The sequence below is a fragment of the Heterodontus francisci genome, chromosome 27, assembly GCF_036365525.1.
Source record: "Heterodontus francisci isolate sHetFra1 chromosome 27, sHetFra1.hap1, whole genome shotgun sequence".
Taxonomy (NCBI): Eukaryota; Metazoa; Chordata; class Chondrichthyes; order Heterodontiformes; family Heterodontidae; genus Heterodontus; species Heterodontus francisci.
The window spans coordinates 19,059,675-19,076,070 of NC_090397.1; the positions used below are offsets into that span (position 1 = coordinate 19,059,675).

At 45.3% G+C, this 16,396-nt stretch overlaps 1 protein-coding gene across 2 annotated transcripts in view; it reads right to left on the reverse strand.

Moving 5' to 3' along the window:
* Positions 1-16,396, reverse strand: part of LOC137384681 (phosphatidylinositol 3-kinase C2 domain-containing subunit gamma-like) — a 202,914-nt gene that overhangs the window by 126,496 nt on the left and 60,022 nt on the right. For both annotated transcript variants that reach the window (XM_068058945.1, XM_068058946.1), the window contains exons 12-15: positions 15,474-15,599; positions 14,594-14,737; positions 12,724-12,799; positions 8,934-9,067 (exon numbers count right to left, since the gene is read on the reverse strand). In XM_068058945.1, coding sequence (XP_067915046.1) covers positions 8,934-9,067; positions 12,724-12,799; positions 14,594-14,737; positions 15,474-15,599 — 480 coding nt within the window. The remainder of the gene's footprint in view (positions 1-8,933; positions 9,068-12,723; positions 12,800-14,593; positions 14,738-15,473; positions 15,600-16,396) is intronic.

Consider the following 16,396-nt stretch of genomic DNA (forward strand, 5'->3'; position numbering starts at 1 on the left):
ACTTTCCAACACTCACAATTCTTTATGTACCTTATTCTTTTTAATTTTTATCTGCTCCCCAACCGCACAAGTGAACCTCCCCACGAAAATATGGGTCCCAGTCCTGTAGAGGTGCAACCTATCCCTTTTCCCCAGAAATGGTCCCAATGTCCCAAGAATCTAAATCCTTCCTTCCTACTCCATGCTTCAAGCCACACATTGATCAACCCTAACTTCCTATTTCTACTCTCGCTAGCGTGTGACACTGACAGATGTCAAGAGATTACTATCTTTGAGGTTCTACTTTTTAACTTCCTCCCAAGCTCCTGAAAATCTGACCTTAAGTCCTCAATACCTTCTCTCTTCATGTGAATGGTACCGCACGTACCACCATTTCTGGCTCACTTCCTGCCCCCTTCAGAATATCCTGCTCCTTCTCTATGATGTCATTTACCCTGGCACCATGGAGGAAACACACCTTGCAGGACTCACAATGACAGTTACAGAAATGCCTGTCTGTCCCCCTAACTATGGAATCTCCTCTCATGACTGCATTGCTACTCTTTTATGTTCCCTCCTGTGCAGTCCCTTGCCCATTGGTGCCATGGTCTGAACTGCACTCCTTCAAGATGTCGCACTCTCAGCAGTCTGCAAAGTATTGTACTGTTTGTTGCAGAGTGTTTTATTCTGTTTCTCAGGTATCCTTATGTTTTGTTGGTCTCTCCCTTTGTGGCCAGAAAGTCGAACTGCTACAATATATAAAAAAAAGTGCTGGAAACACTCAACAGGTCTGATAGCACCTGTGGAGAAAGGAAGGCAAGATTAATTCTTCAAGTCGGAACTATCAACCCAAAATGTAAGCGTCACCTTCCATGCTCCACAGCTGCTGCCTAGCCTGCTGAGAGTTTCCAATGTTTTTTTTTAGATTTCAGATTTTCAGCATCTACACTATTTTGGCTTTTTGCTATAATTAAACACATCCTCGAATTGGCCAATTAGTGGCCAGAGGACAGGCTCGCTATCCAATAGGAGGCTCTCCATCTTGGAAAGAGATGAAGCGTGCAGATAAGCCTCAAGGCCTGCCTGGAGTGCTGGCCTCCCCCAGGTCTGTTGCTGGGAGGCCGCCTCCAGGCAGCTGACCTGGGCCCCAATGCCTCTGGGGGCCTGCAGGCTGACTGGAAAATTCTATTTGGCCTCTGACAATAGGCCTTAAGTGGCCATTTAATCCCCTTAATTGGCTACCCGCTGCTTGCAGACAGGTGGCCCTGCCAACACACATCCTGCCTCTGGGAAAATGGCTCAGGGTGGGAGGGTGCCGCAAACCGAAATTCGTGCCTGCCGCCTTCATGCTTGCCCCTCATAGGGCAGAAAATCCTGCCCCCTGTGTCATATTATTGCCAGTGTTGGAGTTTTGACTAATTATGATAGCTCGTGAGCTAAAATTTAAAGTAAAAGCTGACCTGGAGAGAACAGAATTATCAGAATGTGTTGGCAGTCCCATGATTAATAAGATTGTAAGTTACACAGCACATCTGTGCAGAGCAGTCTGAGAGTGCAGATTCAATGCAAACAATAGCAAAAGGAGCCAAAGAATTTTCTAACCCAAAGGAATTTGACCCAACATGTCTTTGCTAGAGCATTCCAAAATGCTTCCCACTGCCCGATATCTTCCTCTGCCTCAAATGTTGACTTACTCTTCTTTTGGAAGATGTAATCGCCCCTATTTCAGCCACCTCCTGTGGCAAATCACTCCACAACTTTCTGCAGTAATTATTGATCTTGATCCTTATCTTGACTCTCAGTCCACGTGCACCTCGATTTCAATATTCTCATCCCTGTTCTCAAATGCCACAATGGCCTCATCCCTCCCTATCTCTGTAACCTGCTCCAGCCTACAACTCTCTGAGATCTCTGTGCTTCTTCAATTCTGGTCTCTTGCACATCCCCGATTTTAATCGTTCCACCATTAATTATTGTGCCTTGAGCCGCCGAAGCCCTAAGCTCTGGAATTCCCTTCCTGAACCTCTCTGCCTCCCTACCTCTCTTTCCTCCTTCAGGATGCACCGTTAAACCGACCTCCTTGACCAAACTTTGATCACCTGTCCTAATGTCTCCTTCTGTGGCTTGGTGTCAATTTTGTTTGTTAACATTCCTGTGAAGCACCTTGGGACGTTTTACTGTAGCACTGTATAAATGAAAGCTGTTGTTGCTGACTCTCAAACTGGTAATTTTTAATTGATCATCCCTTGTCATAATTCCTCAAAAGAAGAGGAAATAATCTTTCCCTACTCAGCCTTTACAATTTAAAAAAATTCTATTACATCTCCTTTGCTCCAATGGAATTGGTGCAATATCTCAAGTTTCTCCTCATAGCTATTATTTCTCATCTCTGCTGTTGCCTTGGTAAATCTATGCTGTGCACTCTTGAAGGTTTTATTGTCCTATCTATAATAGAGCTTTGAAACAGCACACAGTAGGGAATGCTATTGGCCTATTTCTGTTGCTTTATCAACTTCATTTGCACTGAAAAGGAGTTTATATATTTTTGCTCTTCCACACTCTTCAAGGTCTTTTTGTTGAATATTCACTCTCATTCCTTATTCTTTCTCCCAAACAGCAGCATCTCACACTTCTCCACCATAACCTACATCTGCTACCTGTCTGCGCATTCTGTTTATATCTTCCTGAAGTCTTGACTGTCCTCCTCACTGCATGCCAAACCCCTTACTTTTGCACCATCAGTAAATTTTAATTCTGTGCTTCATATATCCCAACCAATTCATGATTTGTGATCTGCCGGCACCCACTCAGATCGAGGTGAGCAACACGCAAAATTTATGGAGCTACCTCAGCTGAGCGATTGTGGTGTTTAGCTGGTGTGCCTCAGATACTGGCCTCTGCTCCATAATACTATCAGCAAGCTCTGCACACAGCAGGAGGCCCTGACAGCATTGTTTGCTAATCACATGGTACAGGCTGCTGCTTTTCTTAAAGGCAGGCTACCTCTTAAAAGGAAGCTGCACAAAAGAATTGCTGCAGTAGAAATTCTTGGAAACTGAACATCAGGGCACACAGAAGGATCCAGACTGATGAATATGGTATTAGTGATGCAGGTGGGCAGGAAAGAAGATGCCATGGTATTGCAGGAGGGGCCAGGAGACCCTCAAATATCACCCTCAGAAGGGAGTGGGAGCAGGTGGCCAGGGAAGTTGATACCCGGAGTCTGGACACGAGGACCTGGCAGCAGTGTCACAAGGTCTAACGACCTTATGCCGGTGGTCAAGGTCAGTTAATGCATCTTCACATGACATCTCCTACCAACCTCTCATACTGCTCAATGCACCATACCCTGTCACTCACCCAGCAGCACTCCCTGGTATTCAGGCCTCACGTCTAACATCCAGATACTCCGCCTCACCTTGACACACCTACCAATGCTGCCAACTACACACCCACCTCTCACAGTCTCCACATACCTCCAGATATTCAGCTATGGCATGTACATCACCAAAACACAGTGCAATGCAAACTGATATTCTGCCCTCTCTCATGCAGGACAAGAGGAAACACAATAGAAATGAGCAGGGCAGAACCAGCTGGAGACAAGGACATCCGCATCTCCTGACCCCTACAGAGAAGGTGGTGTTCTGCATCATGGTGCCGGCTGTGATGGGGCCCGTGGTATCCGACATCACTGAGAACATTAAGGATGGCGGCATCTTCCTGCTTTATTCCCCTTCTCAACCCCCAGCTCAGCCTCCTCCTTCTATCTGACATGATGATCAAGCTGTGATGGGGTAACCATGGATTGCCTGCTTCCCAACCCTCACACCAGCCTTCCTCTTTTGAGTTCCTGCTTTCAGACACCCAGGAACTGCAGCCTGCCCAGCCACAGGAGCCCCAGGAGAGGGGAGAGTGCAACAGCACAGCACTGATGAAGTGTCTCTTTCATTTGATCTAACTTGCAGCCACCAGCTCAAATACTGACACCCCTTGGAGGCTAGTGTAGAGTTGGGATCAGCACATGGTGAGTCACTGGGCACAAGTGAGCTGACACCAGGCCAGGGGTAAAGGATGGTTCATTTGCCAGCTTACAGGAGGGCGAGGTGCCAGACAAGTGATGGTGCAGTGGACTCAGATGCGGACCTCAATAAGACAGCATACAGGAGAGCAGCAATGGGCATGGAAGGGCATGCACACTGCGATGCTGGATGCATTGGCTGGTCTGCCAGGCAGCCTCCTGTCACTGTCAAGGAGATCCAACTGGGAAGAGGGCATGGGGCAGAGCTTTCCCTTTCCGCAGCCTTGGCTCCATCTCCCTTTGTGATGCAGACCCAGAGGTACTGCCACTGCTGTTTCCATATGTGTTGTAGCCTTGGGGCTGAATTTAGTGACCCCGTCACAGATCCCAGCAGAGGGCCTGGAAGCAGTGCCGTCACTGCCTGTGACGTGTGCGGTCGGTCGACCACAATCACACGGTGGGTGGCCACTTACCGTAATGCAGGTGCAGGGCCTATCCAATTACGTGACGGGGCGGGCTTGGAGGTGGTGATTACAGCGTCAGATGACTCCAACACAGGTGCTGATGCCATATTTAAAGAGCTGCTAGCCCTGCTTGTATTGCTGCCTTTCAGTCAGGCAGTGGAGCTGGAGTGCTGCTGGACCTAGCTGAAGAGATGTTCGAACTTCTGGGCCCTCCCCTCCAAGTGCCGTACAAGGACGTACCACTATTGGGATGGAGTGGGAGCGACCTGGAACCATGGCTGAAGGCAAGACACTGGGTGGCCCCACAGTTTAGCGATGCCTCCCTGGAGATCCTCTCTAGGCTGCAAGGGAAAGGCGGGAGGGCCTCTTTCCAAGGGATGGCCAGCAGACTGACCAAGCAAGCCTAGATGGGAATCGCAGAGGAGGTTAGCAGCCGTGGGGTCACCCCATGCGACAGTGTCCAGTGCTAAAAGAGAGTTAATGACCTCCTTCATTCTGCCAAAGTGAGTCCTCCACACATCTCTCCTCTTTGGGACTTACATGTGACTACATGGGAGGCAGCGCGACATGGGGAGGGAGTGACCACAAAGGCGCTGGCAAAGGGGGTTAGGCATCACCATATTCTGGCAGATGCATGGCTGCTTCTCAGCAACAGGCTACCTTCTTTCACAGCTCACCCACATTACCTCCCTTGGGGAGGATGTCGGGAGGAGCCATGCAGGAGATGAGGGGCTGCCACTAGCATAACTATTCTGTTGCTCTTCCTGCAAAGTCTTACTATGCCCCTTTTGCTACTTGTAGACAATTGGGCCCATAACACGAGGGAGACCTTGAGGACTGACAGAGGCATCCCAGATCTTTGGCTTCTGTCATCGGCTGGGGAGAAGGCACTGGAGCTAGCAGGGGTCCAGAGTGGCCGTTCAATAGCAGATGGTCAGACAAGAGTCTCCGCACAAGAGAGTCAGGATTGTGTGCATGTGTCCTCCACCACACTTCTGGAGATCCACATCACGCATGGTTGGCATAAGGAGATTGGCACAACCAAATCCACAGATGTTTGTGTTCTCTCATGTAGGTCGGGCCTGCAGGAAGCTAGCACTGATGCTGTGATGGGGATAAGCCGTCAAACTCTGAGCAGGAGGAACAGTCAGAGGATGCACCATCACATTATTCCACCAGCACAGATACTTTCACCTCAGTGGGTATGCATTCAGGCTTAGACTCAGTGACACTGAGCTGGTGAGAGCACCACATACACGCCTGAGCAGCTGACGGAGGCTGAGGTAGCTGAGGTCACTGACAGTCGGAGGATTGTGGGTGGCCAGGCCCATACTGAGCCCTGCACTGATGATGAGCCTCTGGTGGCAACAGCACAGGGCATGCAGGAGTTGCAGAGAGAGTTAAGGAAACATCTGGCGGAGATGACAGAGGCAATGTGCGGCCATGAGCAGATGATGAAGAAGTCCATCCATGCCATGAGTGCTGCCATGTATCAGGCGTGTGAGCACATGGCTTCCTCCATTGAGAGGTTGGTGACCCTCATGGAGAACTAGATCCCACAGGCCATGTTTGATTAGTGTCTTAGATGTGCCAGAGGGCATGGTGCAGCTGGGTGCTAGGAACGGATTTGAGATAGAAAGGAGACGACAGGCGGAATACAGAGGTGACTCTTGGAGTCCACTTTGAGAGGCCATCATGGTAGCAGGAATCTGGTATAGATGAGATTTTCTGTTGCTTCCCTTGCACGTCCGTCAATTGCCCTGATCTCTGTGCAAGGGAATCATTATGCACTGGTGTCTGCTCATTATCCACCTCCTCAACTTCCTCATCAGATGAGGACTGGTGGTCGACCATGATCTCGTCATGCAAGGCCTTCCTTCTTTGCAGTGCTAGATTGTGCAGAGCACAGCGGACTACCATGATACACGAGACCCTCGCTAGGGAATACTGCAGGGGCTCCACCAGTCGATCCAGGCAATGGAATCTCATCTTCAACAGCCCAATGGCCTGCTCGATGGTCACTTGGGTAGAGCCGTGGCAAGTGTTGTACCTCTCCTCCCCTGCATTGCAAGGGTTCATCACAGGTGTGAGTAGCCATGTCCTCATTGGGTAGCACTTGTCCCTGAAATCCATCCCTGAAGGTGAGCGGGGGGCCTGAAAAGCTACAGCACCTGGGACTGTTGAAGTATGTAGGAGTCATGGTTGCTTCCCGGGAAGTGGGCACACATCTGCAGGAAACGCTTTTGGTGGTCACAGACCAGTTGAAAGTTGATGGAATGAAAGCCTTTCCTGTTGATGAAAGCGGTTGGCTGGTGCATGGGAGTCTTGATGGCCACATGCGTGAAATCACCTGGGGAAATCCAGTGATGGCCCTGAACCCAATGGCCCTCTCTGCCTGCCTGTCATGGCTGGCTGGTAGTGCACATAGTCGTCGGCTCTTTTGGACACTTCCTTGATGCAGTGGTGGGCTACGACCTGGGAGACTCCACACCTGTCCCGATGGATACCTGGAAACAGCCAAAGGCTTAACATTTGTGTGTCACGGTAATCTTCAAGGCCTCGGGCATTGGGTTTCCACTGAAACCCATAGGTCACAATTCGTCCTGCAACTTAAGTTGTTGACAGCCTCCCTGGAGAGCCACAGTCTTTGCTGACACTGCTGCTCAGACATTTGGAGGTACCTGAGGCAAGTCCGATGGTGGAGTACTCTCTGGTGGAGGTAGGACTTTATTGGTGTGGCTGGCTGCTGCCACTCTCCTCTTGGAGCTTCATGGGCGGACGTAGCTTCATTCTGGCCCTCCATCCATCTGAGTCACTGCTGTGTGTCACATGGGCCCACAAAGCCATGGTGTATGAGACCCATGTCAGCTGATCAGTAGCCCTCCAGAGCACGGTCTTGCAGAGACAATGTTACCTGGGCACCTTTCTCTTTGCTACTCCCCTCAGAATATGTGCTAATGCCCTCAGTGGCCACCCTTGCAGAGAGCCCAGCACACGATTCTATGGCCACCTGGCCCTGTCTCCTGAGAATGAGCCCACCTGACCCTGTCACCAAAAGACTTGCAGGGTGATAGGTTAATTGGCCATTATAAATTGCCCCTAGTATAGGTAGGGAAATGTAGGGACAGGTGGGGATGTGGTAGGAATATGGAATTAGTGTAGGATTAGTATAAATGGGTGGTTGATGGTCGGCACAGACTCGGTGGGCCGAAGGGCCTGTTTCAATGCTGTATCTCTAAACTAAACACTGTGGCCACTTGACCTTGTCACCCGAGAATGAGCCGATCGCAACCTGTCACCTGATACTATAACCACTGGCTCTGTCACCTGAGAATGAGCACACCCATGCAGAGTGCCCAGCACTGCAGGCCGACAATGGCCTCCACTTCCCTTCCCCAATTCATTGCTCCCCATGGCTGCCTTCCCTCGGCGTCACTGAGGCCTCACCTCAGTGTCCCCACCTTTCAATGACCAGGGATCAGAAGGCACGTGATCCCCACCTGCTGTTGACTAAAATTCCAAACCTCCCATTAAATCACAATAAGTTCTGGGCAAATGTATTGCAACGAGCTGTTCAGCAATTCAAATGGCAGTCCCACCGTGTCATGGCGGCAATGCTGCCTCCAAGCTTTCCCGCCGCTGACAAAATCTGAAACTGACGTCAGAATATTGGGTTTCCAGGACAGCATGTCCATCCCCATACTTTGGCACCCCCCATACCTCCATTCCTGTTCCTGCTGGCCTCACAATATTCTGCCCTTTGTATGCACAAGTCCTACTCCTCTGCCATCCCTACAAAGATGTGACTGCTGTCTCTGGCAAATGCAGGAACTCACTAAAGCACCTCCAAAAACACTTGAGTATACTTGCAGCCACTTTGTAATAGAAAACATTCCAAAAATTTAACTTACTTGCAATCAGGGTGCCTGGCCCTTTAAATACAGTACTGGAGGGCCCATCTTGCTGCACCCATAACCTTGGAGAATGCTGGACAGGCTGTGCAGATAGTAGCCCAAGGTGCTGGCTGCTCTGGGACATGCCTTTGTAGTGCTGCCAGAAGCTACGTGTATGAATTTTATGCTCATTCTCTCTTATGCCATAAAACTCAATTTTCGTAACAAGCCTCCTGTGAAGTACCACTTTGACTACCTTCTGAAAATCCATAGACTACCTCTATTACATTCCCTTTAGCTATAGAGTCAGTCACATTTTCAAATAAAATTCTATTAATTTTGCCTGTGACGAATCCACATTGACACACAGAAATGACATAGACTCCCCTTACTTATTCACTGATTTGGATAACTGCATCGCATCATACAGCACAGAAGGAAGCCCTGAGCCCACTCTGCTTGTGCCGGCTCTTTGAAAGAAAATGCATTATAGCAATCATGACATGGATGAGACATGAGAATCAGTTTCCAAGGACATAGCCAAAGGGATGCTTCTCACACATGGGGAGTACTTACAAAAGCAGGGAATGTTTCTGCTGGATGTTTGTAATCTGTTTTCTGGACACTTCATCGATATCAGCGAAATACTGGCAGCAGACTGCAGGAGCAGGTCGGGAAAACATGACCAGGAGAGAGGCCGGGAAATCTATCTGCATTTAAAATGATATGATTACATTCAGTATACAGGACAGATATTTTACCAACTGGCAATGTATAGTCTTGAAATGCATTGGTTATATTACTACAATCAATAATAGGGAGCAGCCAAACAAACATTTAAATGTGCTAAAATGCGCATAACAATCAGTCTATTTCAAAGTTATGCATTGTGTGAAGCATTTTAAAATGTTTTGACATGGTGAGGTGCCATAAAAATGCAACATTTTATTTATAAGTACCACAGATCACAGAAACAAAGAAAACAGAGAATAGGAGATGGCCTTTTGCCTTCTTACCTGACATGAGTTTTCGATCTGATTGGGCGTTAATTTTGACACAGTCTCCTTTACTTGTCCCTTTTTCCCCATACTAATTTTGTTTTTCTGCTTTATCTCCCTACACTGTATCTTTATGACTGCTGTAATCAGCTTCACATCATTCATTCCACACCCTGGTATCTGTGTGTGAAAATATTTCTTCTAATCTCCCCCAACATAGTGTTTTACTTAAGATCACCGACTCTTGCCTTTGATTCACCAATCAATGGATACAATCTGCCCATGTGCACCTTGCCTATTCCTTTCACCATTTTGCACACCTCTGCTAAATCCGCCATCAATCTTCTCCATTTGAACGAATACCACCTAGGGTGATGTAATCTTTCCGTGTAACTTAGATGCCTTGTTAACAGTAAAGGTTTATGTCTGTTTCCAGTGAAATACCAATGTAGTAGTTTTTCTGATTTATTTCTCACATTTGTCCTCCATACCAGTGCTATATGAACAGTAGAATATGGCTGCAGTGAGAACTGCTTTCATAACAATCTCCTACATCTGGTAGGAAAAGAAAGTAGGTCTACATGTTGCAATTTCTAATCCTCTGAGCAGTGAAACAGTTAGCCTCTATAAACCAAAACAAAAAAAAGTCTATTTATTAAAAAGTTTCCCTTCTGCTTACCATTCCTCATCAAATGTTGGGAACATAGCCAAGATTTTGATTTGTTTTGCAAACAGGAATAAAGGATGACGTCTTCAGCTGAATAGAGTTAACTCCAGAAACGTCCACATTTTATCCCAGCTGATTGACTTCATTAAGGTTTGTGCTGGATATTTTGTCTGCTCCTTAATTGATCTAATTTGCTACATGGCCACAAAACTGTCCAATCTTTCATCAGAGCAAGGCACTGGAATAATTTTTCTTTTCTTGACAATTTTGCCTCACCATCTCCTGCGAGCATTGACTCGGTTTCCATGGGTGCAGTTTACCCTTTAGTATTTCACCCAGTTTCCCTATATTCATGGTCAAGCCTTTACAGTGCTGACAATGAAGAATGAGGAAGGGGGAGAGAGCAAATCACAGCCTGAAACTGTCCTCTTGGAAATTGGGAACAGAAACCCTACTTCCACCTCCTCCCCCCTGCCCCCTCCCCATCCACTCTTAAGCCAGCTGAAAAAATGAACATATATTAAAGTAAATTTTCCATAGTGACACAATAGATTGTTTTTGTGGCCATTTGACGGGGACATTTTGTGAAGAATCAGGACTGATCAGCACCAGAAGTTTATCTCATGTTTTTTAGCTGACCGATCCTGGCAATCCTTTCAATTCAGCCACACCGAAGTGAGAATAGGCTGTTTTTTAATAAGTTTTACTGGGGTAAAAAGCCACTTACTCACTAGTAACTCTGTGTAATGGCCTTCTTTTTCCATGTTTCTAAAGCTTGGAGTCTGTACCCTTCTTAGGGATGAGGCTGAACTGAAATTTTCCATCTGAATATTGGGCTAATTTGGATTTATATGAAAAAAAATCTGGAGTGCGGTTTTATTCAGACAATTTGAACTTTGACTTCCTCTGCCTTGAGTAAGAAAGATGTTACCCCCATGCAGCCATTTTGTTCACTTTGTGCTGAAAGACTGTACAATTATTCCATAAGTTCTGGGACTGACAACAACAGCAAAGGACTGACTTCTCAGTGGGCCTTTTGTTTATTGTCATTGACTTCATGTCAATGTTCATCTGACCTACGGTGGCTTAGTATCATATATCTGAGACACCTGTCTGCACAGTGAACTCGCAGGTCTATTGATTTGTTTCCGATTGCTAGTTCAGACTGTCACAGTTGTCTGTTTCCCTGCTGGTCTGGGAATTTTCACTATAGCATTCTTTTCCACTGCAGGTGACAAGACTATTGTCAATGTGTTCAATTCCCTGTTGGTCATGGGAGGATCAATCAGCTGAGCTCACACAAAGGCAGATTTCAATCAACCAGATCTAAACTAATAGCCCATATTAATCTGACTCCTGTTTCTATACTGTGTAGAACCTGTCAATACTGTACAGACGAATATACAAACTAGGAGGTGGAGTAGGCTATTCGGCCCCTTGAGCCTGCTCCGCCATTCTATAAGATCATAGCTGATCTGTTTGTGGACTTAACTCCACTTTCCTGCCTACCCCCGATATTTAGTTTAGTTTTAGTTTAGAGATACAGCACTGAAACAGGCCCTTCGGCCCACCGAGTCTGTGCCGACCGTCAACCACCCATCCATACTAATCCTACACTAATTCCATATTCCCACCACATCCCCACCTGTCCCTATATTTCCCTACCACCTACCTATACTAGGGGCAATTTATAATGGCCAATTTACCTAACAACCTGCAAGTCTTTGGCATGTGGGAGGAAACCGGAGCACCCGGAGGAAACCCACGCAGACACAGGGAGAACTTGCAAACTCCACACAGGCAGTACCCAGAATTGAACCCGGGTCGCTGGAGCTGTGAGGCTGCGGTGCTAACCACTGCGCCACTGTGCCGCCCCATATTCTTTGACTTCCTTGTTTGTCAAGAATCTGTCTATCTTTGCCTTAAAAACATTCAATGACCCTGCCTCCACTGGTCTGTGGGGAAGAGAATTCCACAGACTCAAGATCCTCTGAGAGAAAACATTTCTCCTCATCTCTGTCTTAAATGGGAGACACCTTATTTTTAAACTGTGCCCCCTAGTTATAGTCTCTCCCACAAGGGGAAACATCCTTTCAACATCCATCCTGTCAAGTCCCCTCAGGATCTAATATGTTTCAATAAGATCACCTCTCATCCTTCTAAACTCCAATGAATACAGACCCAAAATATCCAACCTTTCCTTATAAGATAACCCTCTCATCCCTCGAGTCAGTCGAGTGAACCTTCTCTGAACTGCTTCCAATGCAATTATATCTTTACTGTAAATAGACTTGCACTCATTTCATTGTGTTCCACATAGCTAGATGCTAATGAATTGTTATGCCAGTACAATATTCAATAATCTCATCACCGGGCATATAAAGATGTGACCTTTCACCCATATGGCTGACGGTTGGTCAATTGATCATTGCAGTAACCATTTCAGACAAATCAAAATTTAAAACAACCCAAATAAATCATAAATTTTATTTAATCATTTACGTGCACTTGTACCCTGCCTACTCCTCTTAGATGCAATCATTATACAAAATACAAAGGGAGCTTTAATGGCACCATTATGACATAGAATTTTTGATTTTGGTAGCCTAGCAACAGATTGTATTATATTATCTGGGATTGCTCCAACTTGTTCTTTCATTGTATTTATTGCATAATTCAAGCCAAGTGCAACATTGCTTACCTGCAGGATCAAGCTGTCTGCTTGGTTGGTGTTAGCTGGGACAACACACAACAACTTTGTACTATGGGCCAACACTCTGTTTCAAAATCAGGAACAAGTCACTTTTACTAATTGCACGAATTAAATGAAGATCACATTTTATTTTGCATGTTGCATTTAACTGTACATTGTCTAGACTTAGACCGTTCACAGGTTATAATGGTTTATAATCAGGCACAAAGGGCAAATTCAGTGAGATTCTGCATCAGAAGTGCTGCCACCCTAGAAAGGAGAATGTGTCAGACACGGAGTTACGTATGTGTCTCTGACTGATGCCTCAGGGTTCTGATCTGGAATGCAGCCTCACTGAATTTGCCCTGAAGTATGTGCCTTTTTGACTTTTATCGAGAATTTCCTCGCAGTTGGTCCCTTCCCACTGCCGTCTTGTTGCCAGAAATCCTCTTTACACACATAAATGGGGTTTTCCGGCAAAATTATGGTGATGAGCAGGAGCAGCTCCGAGGAATTTCCTCACCAGTTTGTTGGTGCAAGCAGATTCAATAGTAACATTCAGAACAGAATTGTATATATACTTGAAAAGGAATAAGTTGCAGAACTATATGGAAAGAGCAGGGCATAATGGAACTAATTGATTAACTCTTTCAAAGAGCTGGCACAAGCACGTTGGGCTGAATGAACTCCTCCTGTGCTTTATGATGCTGTGATGTATGTAGTCCTCTCAAGGTGTGCAGTCTTTTCAGATACTATCCCTTTAACACATATGCAAACACAGTGGCATATTTCTTTGCTTCCTCCCATGTAAATTCTATCAGATTATGCTGCAGAATATTTGAAAAAGGAAGAGTCAAGTTGAAGAAAATAGAGTACAAAAGCAAGGAAGTTAGGATGAGCCTGTATAAAACACTGGTTCAGCCTCAACTGGAGTATTGTGTCCATTTCTGGGCACCACATCCCAGGAAGGATGTGAATACATTAGTGGAGGATACAGAAAAGATTCATAAGAATGGTTCCAGGGATGAGGAACTTCAGTTACATGGATAGATTGGAGAAGCTGCGGCTGTTGCCCTTGGAGAAGAGAAGATGAAGAGAAGATTTGATAGAAGGGTTCAAAATCATGAGGGGTCTGGACAGAGTAGATGGGGCAAAACTGTTCCTGTTGGAAGGATCGAGAACCAGAGGACACCGATTTAAGGCGATTGGAAAAAAAAGCAACAGCGACATGAGGAAAAACTTTTAATGCAGAGAGGCCTTCAAAAGAGAATTGGATAATTATATGAAGAGAAACAATTTATAGGGCTACAGGGAAAAGGTGGAGGAGTGGGACTAGGTGAGTGCTGTTGCAGAGAGCCAGCATGGACATGATAGGCCGAATGGCCTCCTTCTATGCTGTAACCATTCTATGATTCTTTTGTTTTATAATAACATGTAAATGCAACCAATTATGAAGCAAATAACAGGGAGTAACTATTCTGAAGTCAAGACAAATCTATGGAGTGGAGAAGCTACAATCTACCTGGGATATTGACATAGTAATAAATGTGTAGAAATATTATATTTAGCAACACAAAAATAAACCACAACATAGAATAAATGGGGAAAAATACATCCTCCATCAGAATGTTAAAAATGGAAATCTCAGTGGGCTGTGGAAGGGGCTGTGTAAAGCCATGTAGACAAGTGATGTTCTGAGCTAGTGTTATAGATAATCCTCTGACCTCTGATAATGTCTTGTGATAATGTGAAAAGGGGCTTCTGATTGGCCAAGAGGGCCACAATGATGCTCAATACCTCGTTTGAAATGTCTAAGTAATTACAAGCAGTCCATGTTACACAAAGTGAGACCAGATGGTCTCTGCTTTTGTGAGCTTACAGTTTAGAGTTGTAGAGAGGCATGGAGGCACTCGCTAACTTTTCGGCATCAGAGTAGTTCCCAGTGGTGGTACGGTATCCGTGCAATGCTAGGTTGAGTGTCACCTCACAGGGCAATTGTCTAATTTCAATAGGCATGTATATTCTGAAATAGAAACAACATCTTGTTTAGTCCAAACCAGTTCTTTTATTTTTCAAATTCATTCTCGGGATATGGGCATCATTGGCAAGGCCGGCATTTATTGCCCATCCCTAGTTGCCCTTGAGAAGATGATGGAGAGACGCCATCTTGAACTGCTACAGTCTATATGGTGAAGGTTCTCACTCAGAGCTGTTAGCGAGAGAGTTCCAGGATTGTGACCCAGTGCATGCCTTGTATGCATGATTGAGTCAACTGATGGAAATTGCCCAAGATCTTTGCTTTCCTGCATGGCAGGCAGTGGGATTTGTAAACTGTTTATACTTTATCTTCCTGTCACAAATCAGAAAAATAAAACATTTAAAATGCAGATGCTGTTCCTAATCACAAGTCATTCTGAAGTATGACATGTGATGAAATTCCAATTGTTAATATAAAGTCTGATTGACTGGAACTTAGACATAATCTGCAAAATGCAGTTGTCTAGCAATGTAGAGCCCACCTGCCAAGCATGACCCAAACCAAAGCAGAGACTTCAGACTTTAATCCCTCTGCACCAGAACACAATGGGAAACATTTTTGTGCAGATTAAATTATTTATTCTGAAGATTCTGTTGCATTTCAATTGCTGCATATCTTATTTTTTAATTGCAGCCAGAAACAAAAATGGTTCAGAAGCCTCCAATAATGAATTCAGGCTGACTTGTGAGAGCCCGCGATGGTTTCAGCATGCTGTACTTACCTCTGATTCCATCTGGCCAGAAGGAAAAGGGAAGACTTTGTGATGGAAATTTCTGCCGTCTTAACCTGCTGGCACAATTCCTTACTTCCGTAGATTAACAAACAAGAGACAAATAGGTTCTCGTAGCTACATCAAGAGAAAACAACAAAAAGTGAATCATGCAGATTCCTGGTTTGGCAAAATCACAAGGTTCTGCTGCTATCAGCAGTAACTCAAAAATTGGCTAAATTAATGATGAGAAATATTAAGGCCACCACAGGCCTTACATTAAGCAAAACGCAACGACACAGAGATTGATAGAGCTGAAAATATCACTGTGTAAAGATTGACTGGCAGCATTTAATTTTAAATCACAGGTATTTATTCATAATGGAATTCTATATATTGCAAGGAAAATAATGGGGAGTCTTTTTGTGTTTATCTGGCTCTGAATGGAAAGGTATGAAATCAGGAAGGAAGATGCAGAGTCCTTTCTCTTAGTTTTAACTCTTTGAATTAACTTTTCCACAATGAATCATGTCACACTGAAAAAGTCAATATATCACAGCAGCAACACATTTGATAAACTATTTAAAGCAAGTCATTTTGAAGGGGCTAAACTATGGCTGTTCAAAAGCTGAAATGTATGAGAAAATTAATAAGTACTTTTGAAGTGTAGTCACTGTTGTAATGTGGAAAACTTAGCAACCAATTTGGACACAGCAAGCTCCCACAAACAGCAATGTGACAATGACCAGAAAATCTGTTTTTTAGATGTTGGTCAAGGGATAAATATTAGCCAGGACACCAGGAGAACTCCACTGGTTTCTTTCAAATAGTGCCATGGGATCTTTTACGCCCACCTGAGAGAGCAGACAGGGCTTAGGGTTAACATCTTATCTGAACGATAGCACCTCTGACAGTGCAGCACTTCTTCAGTGCTG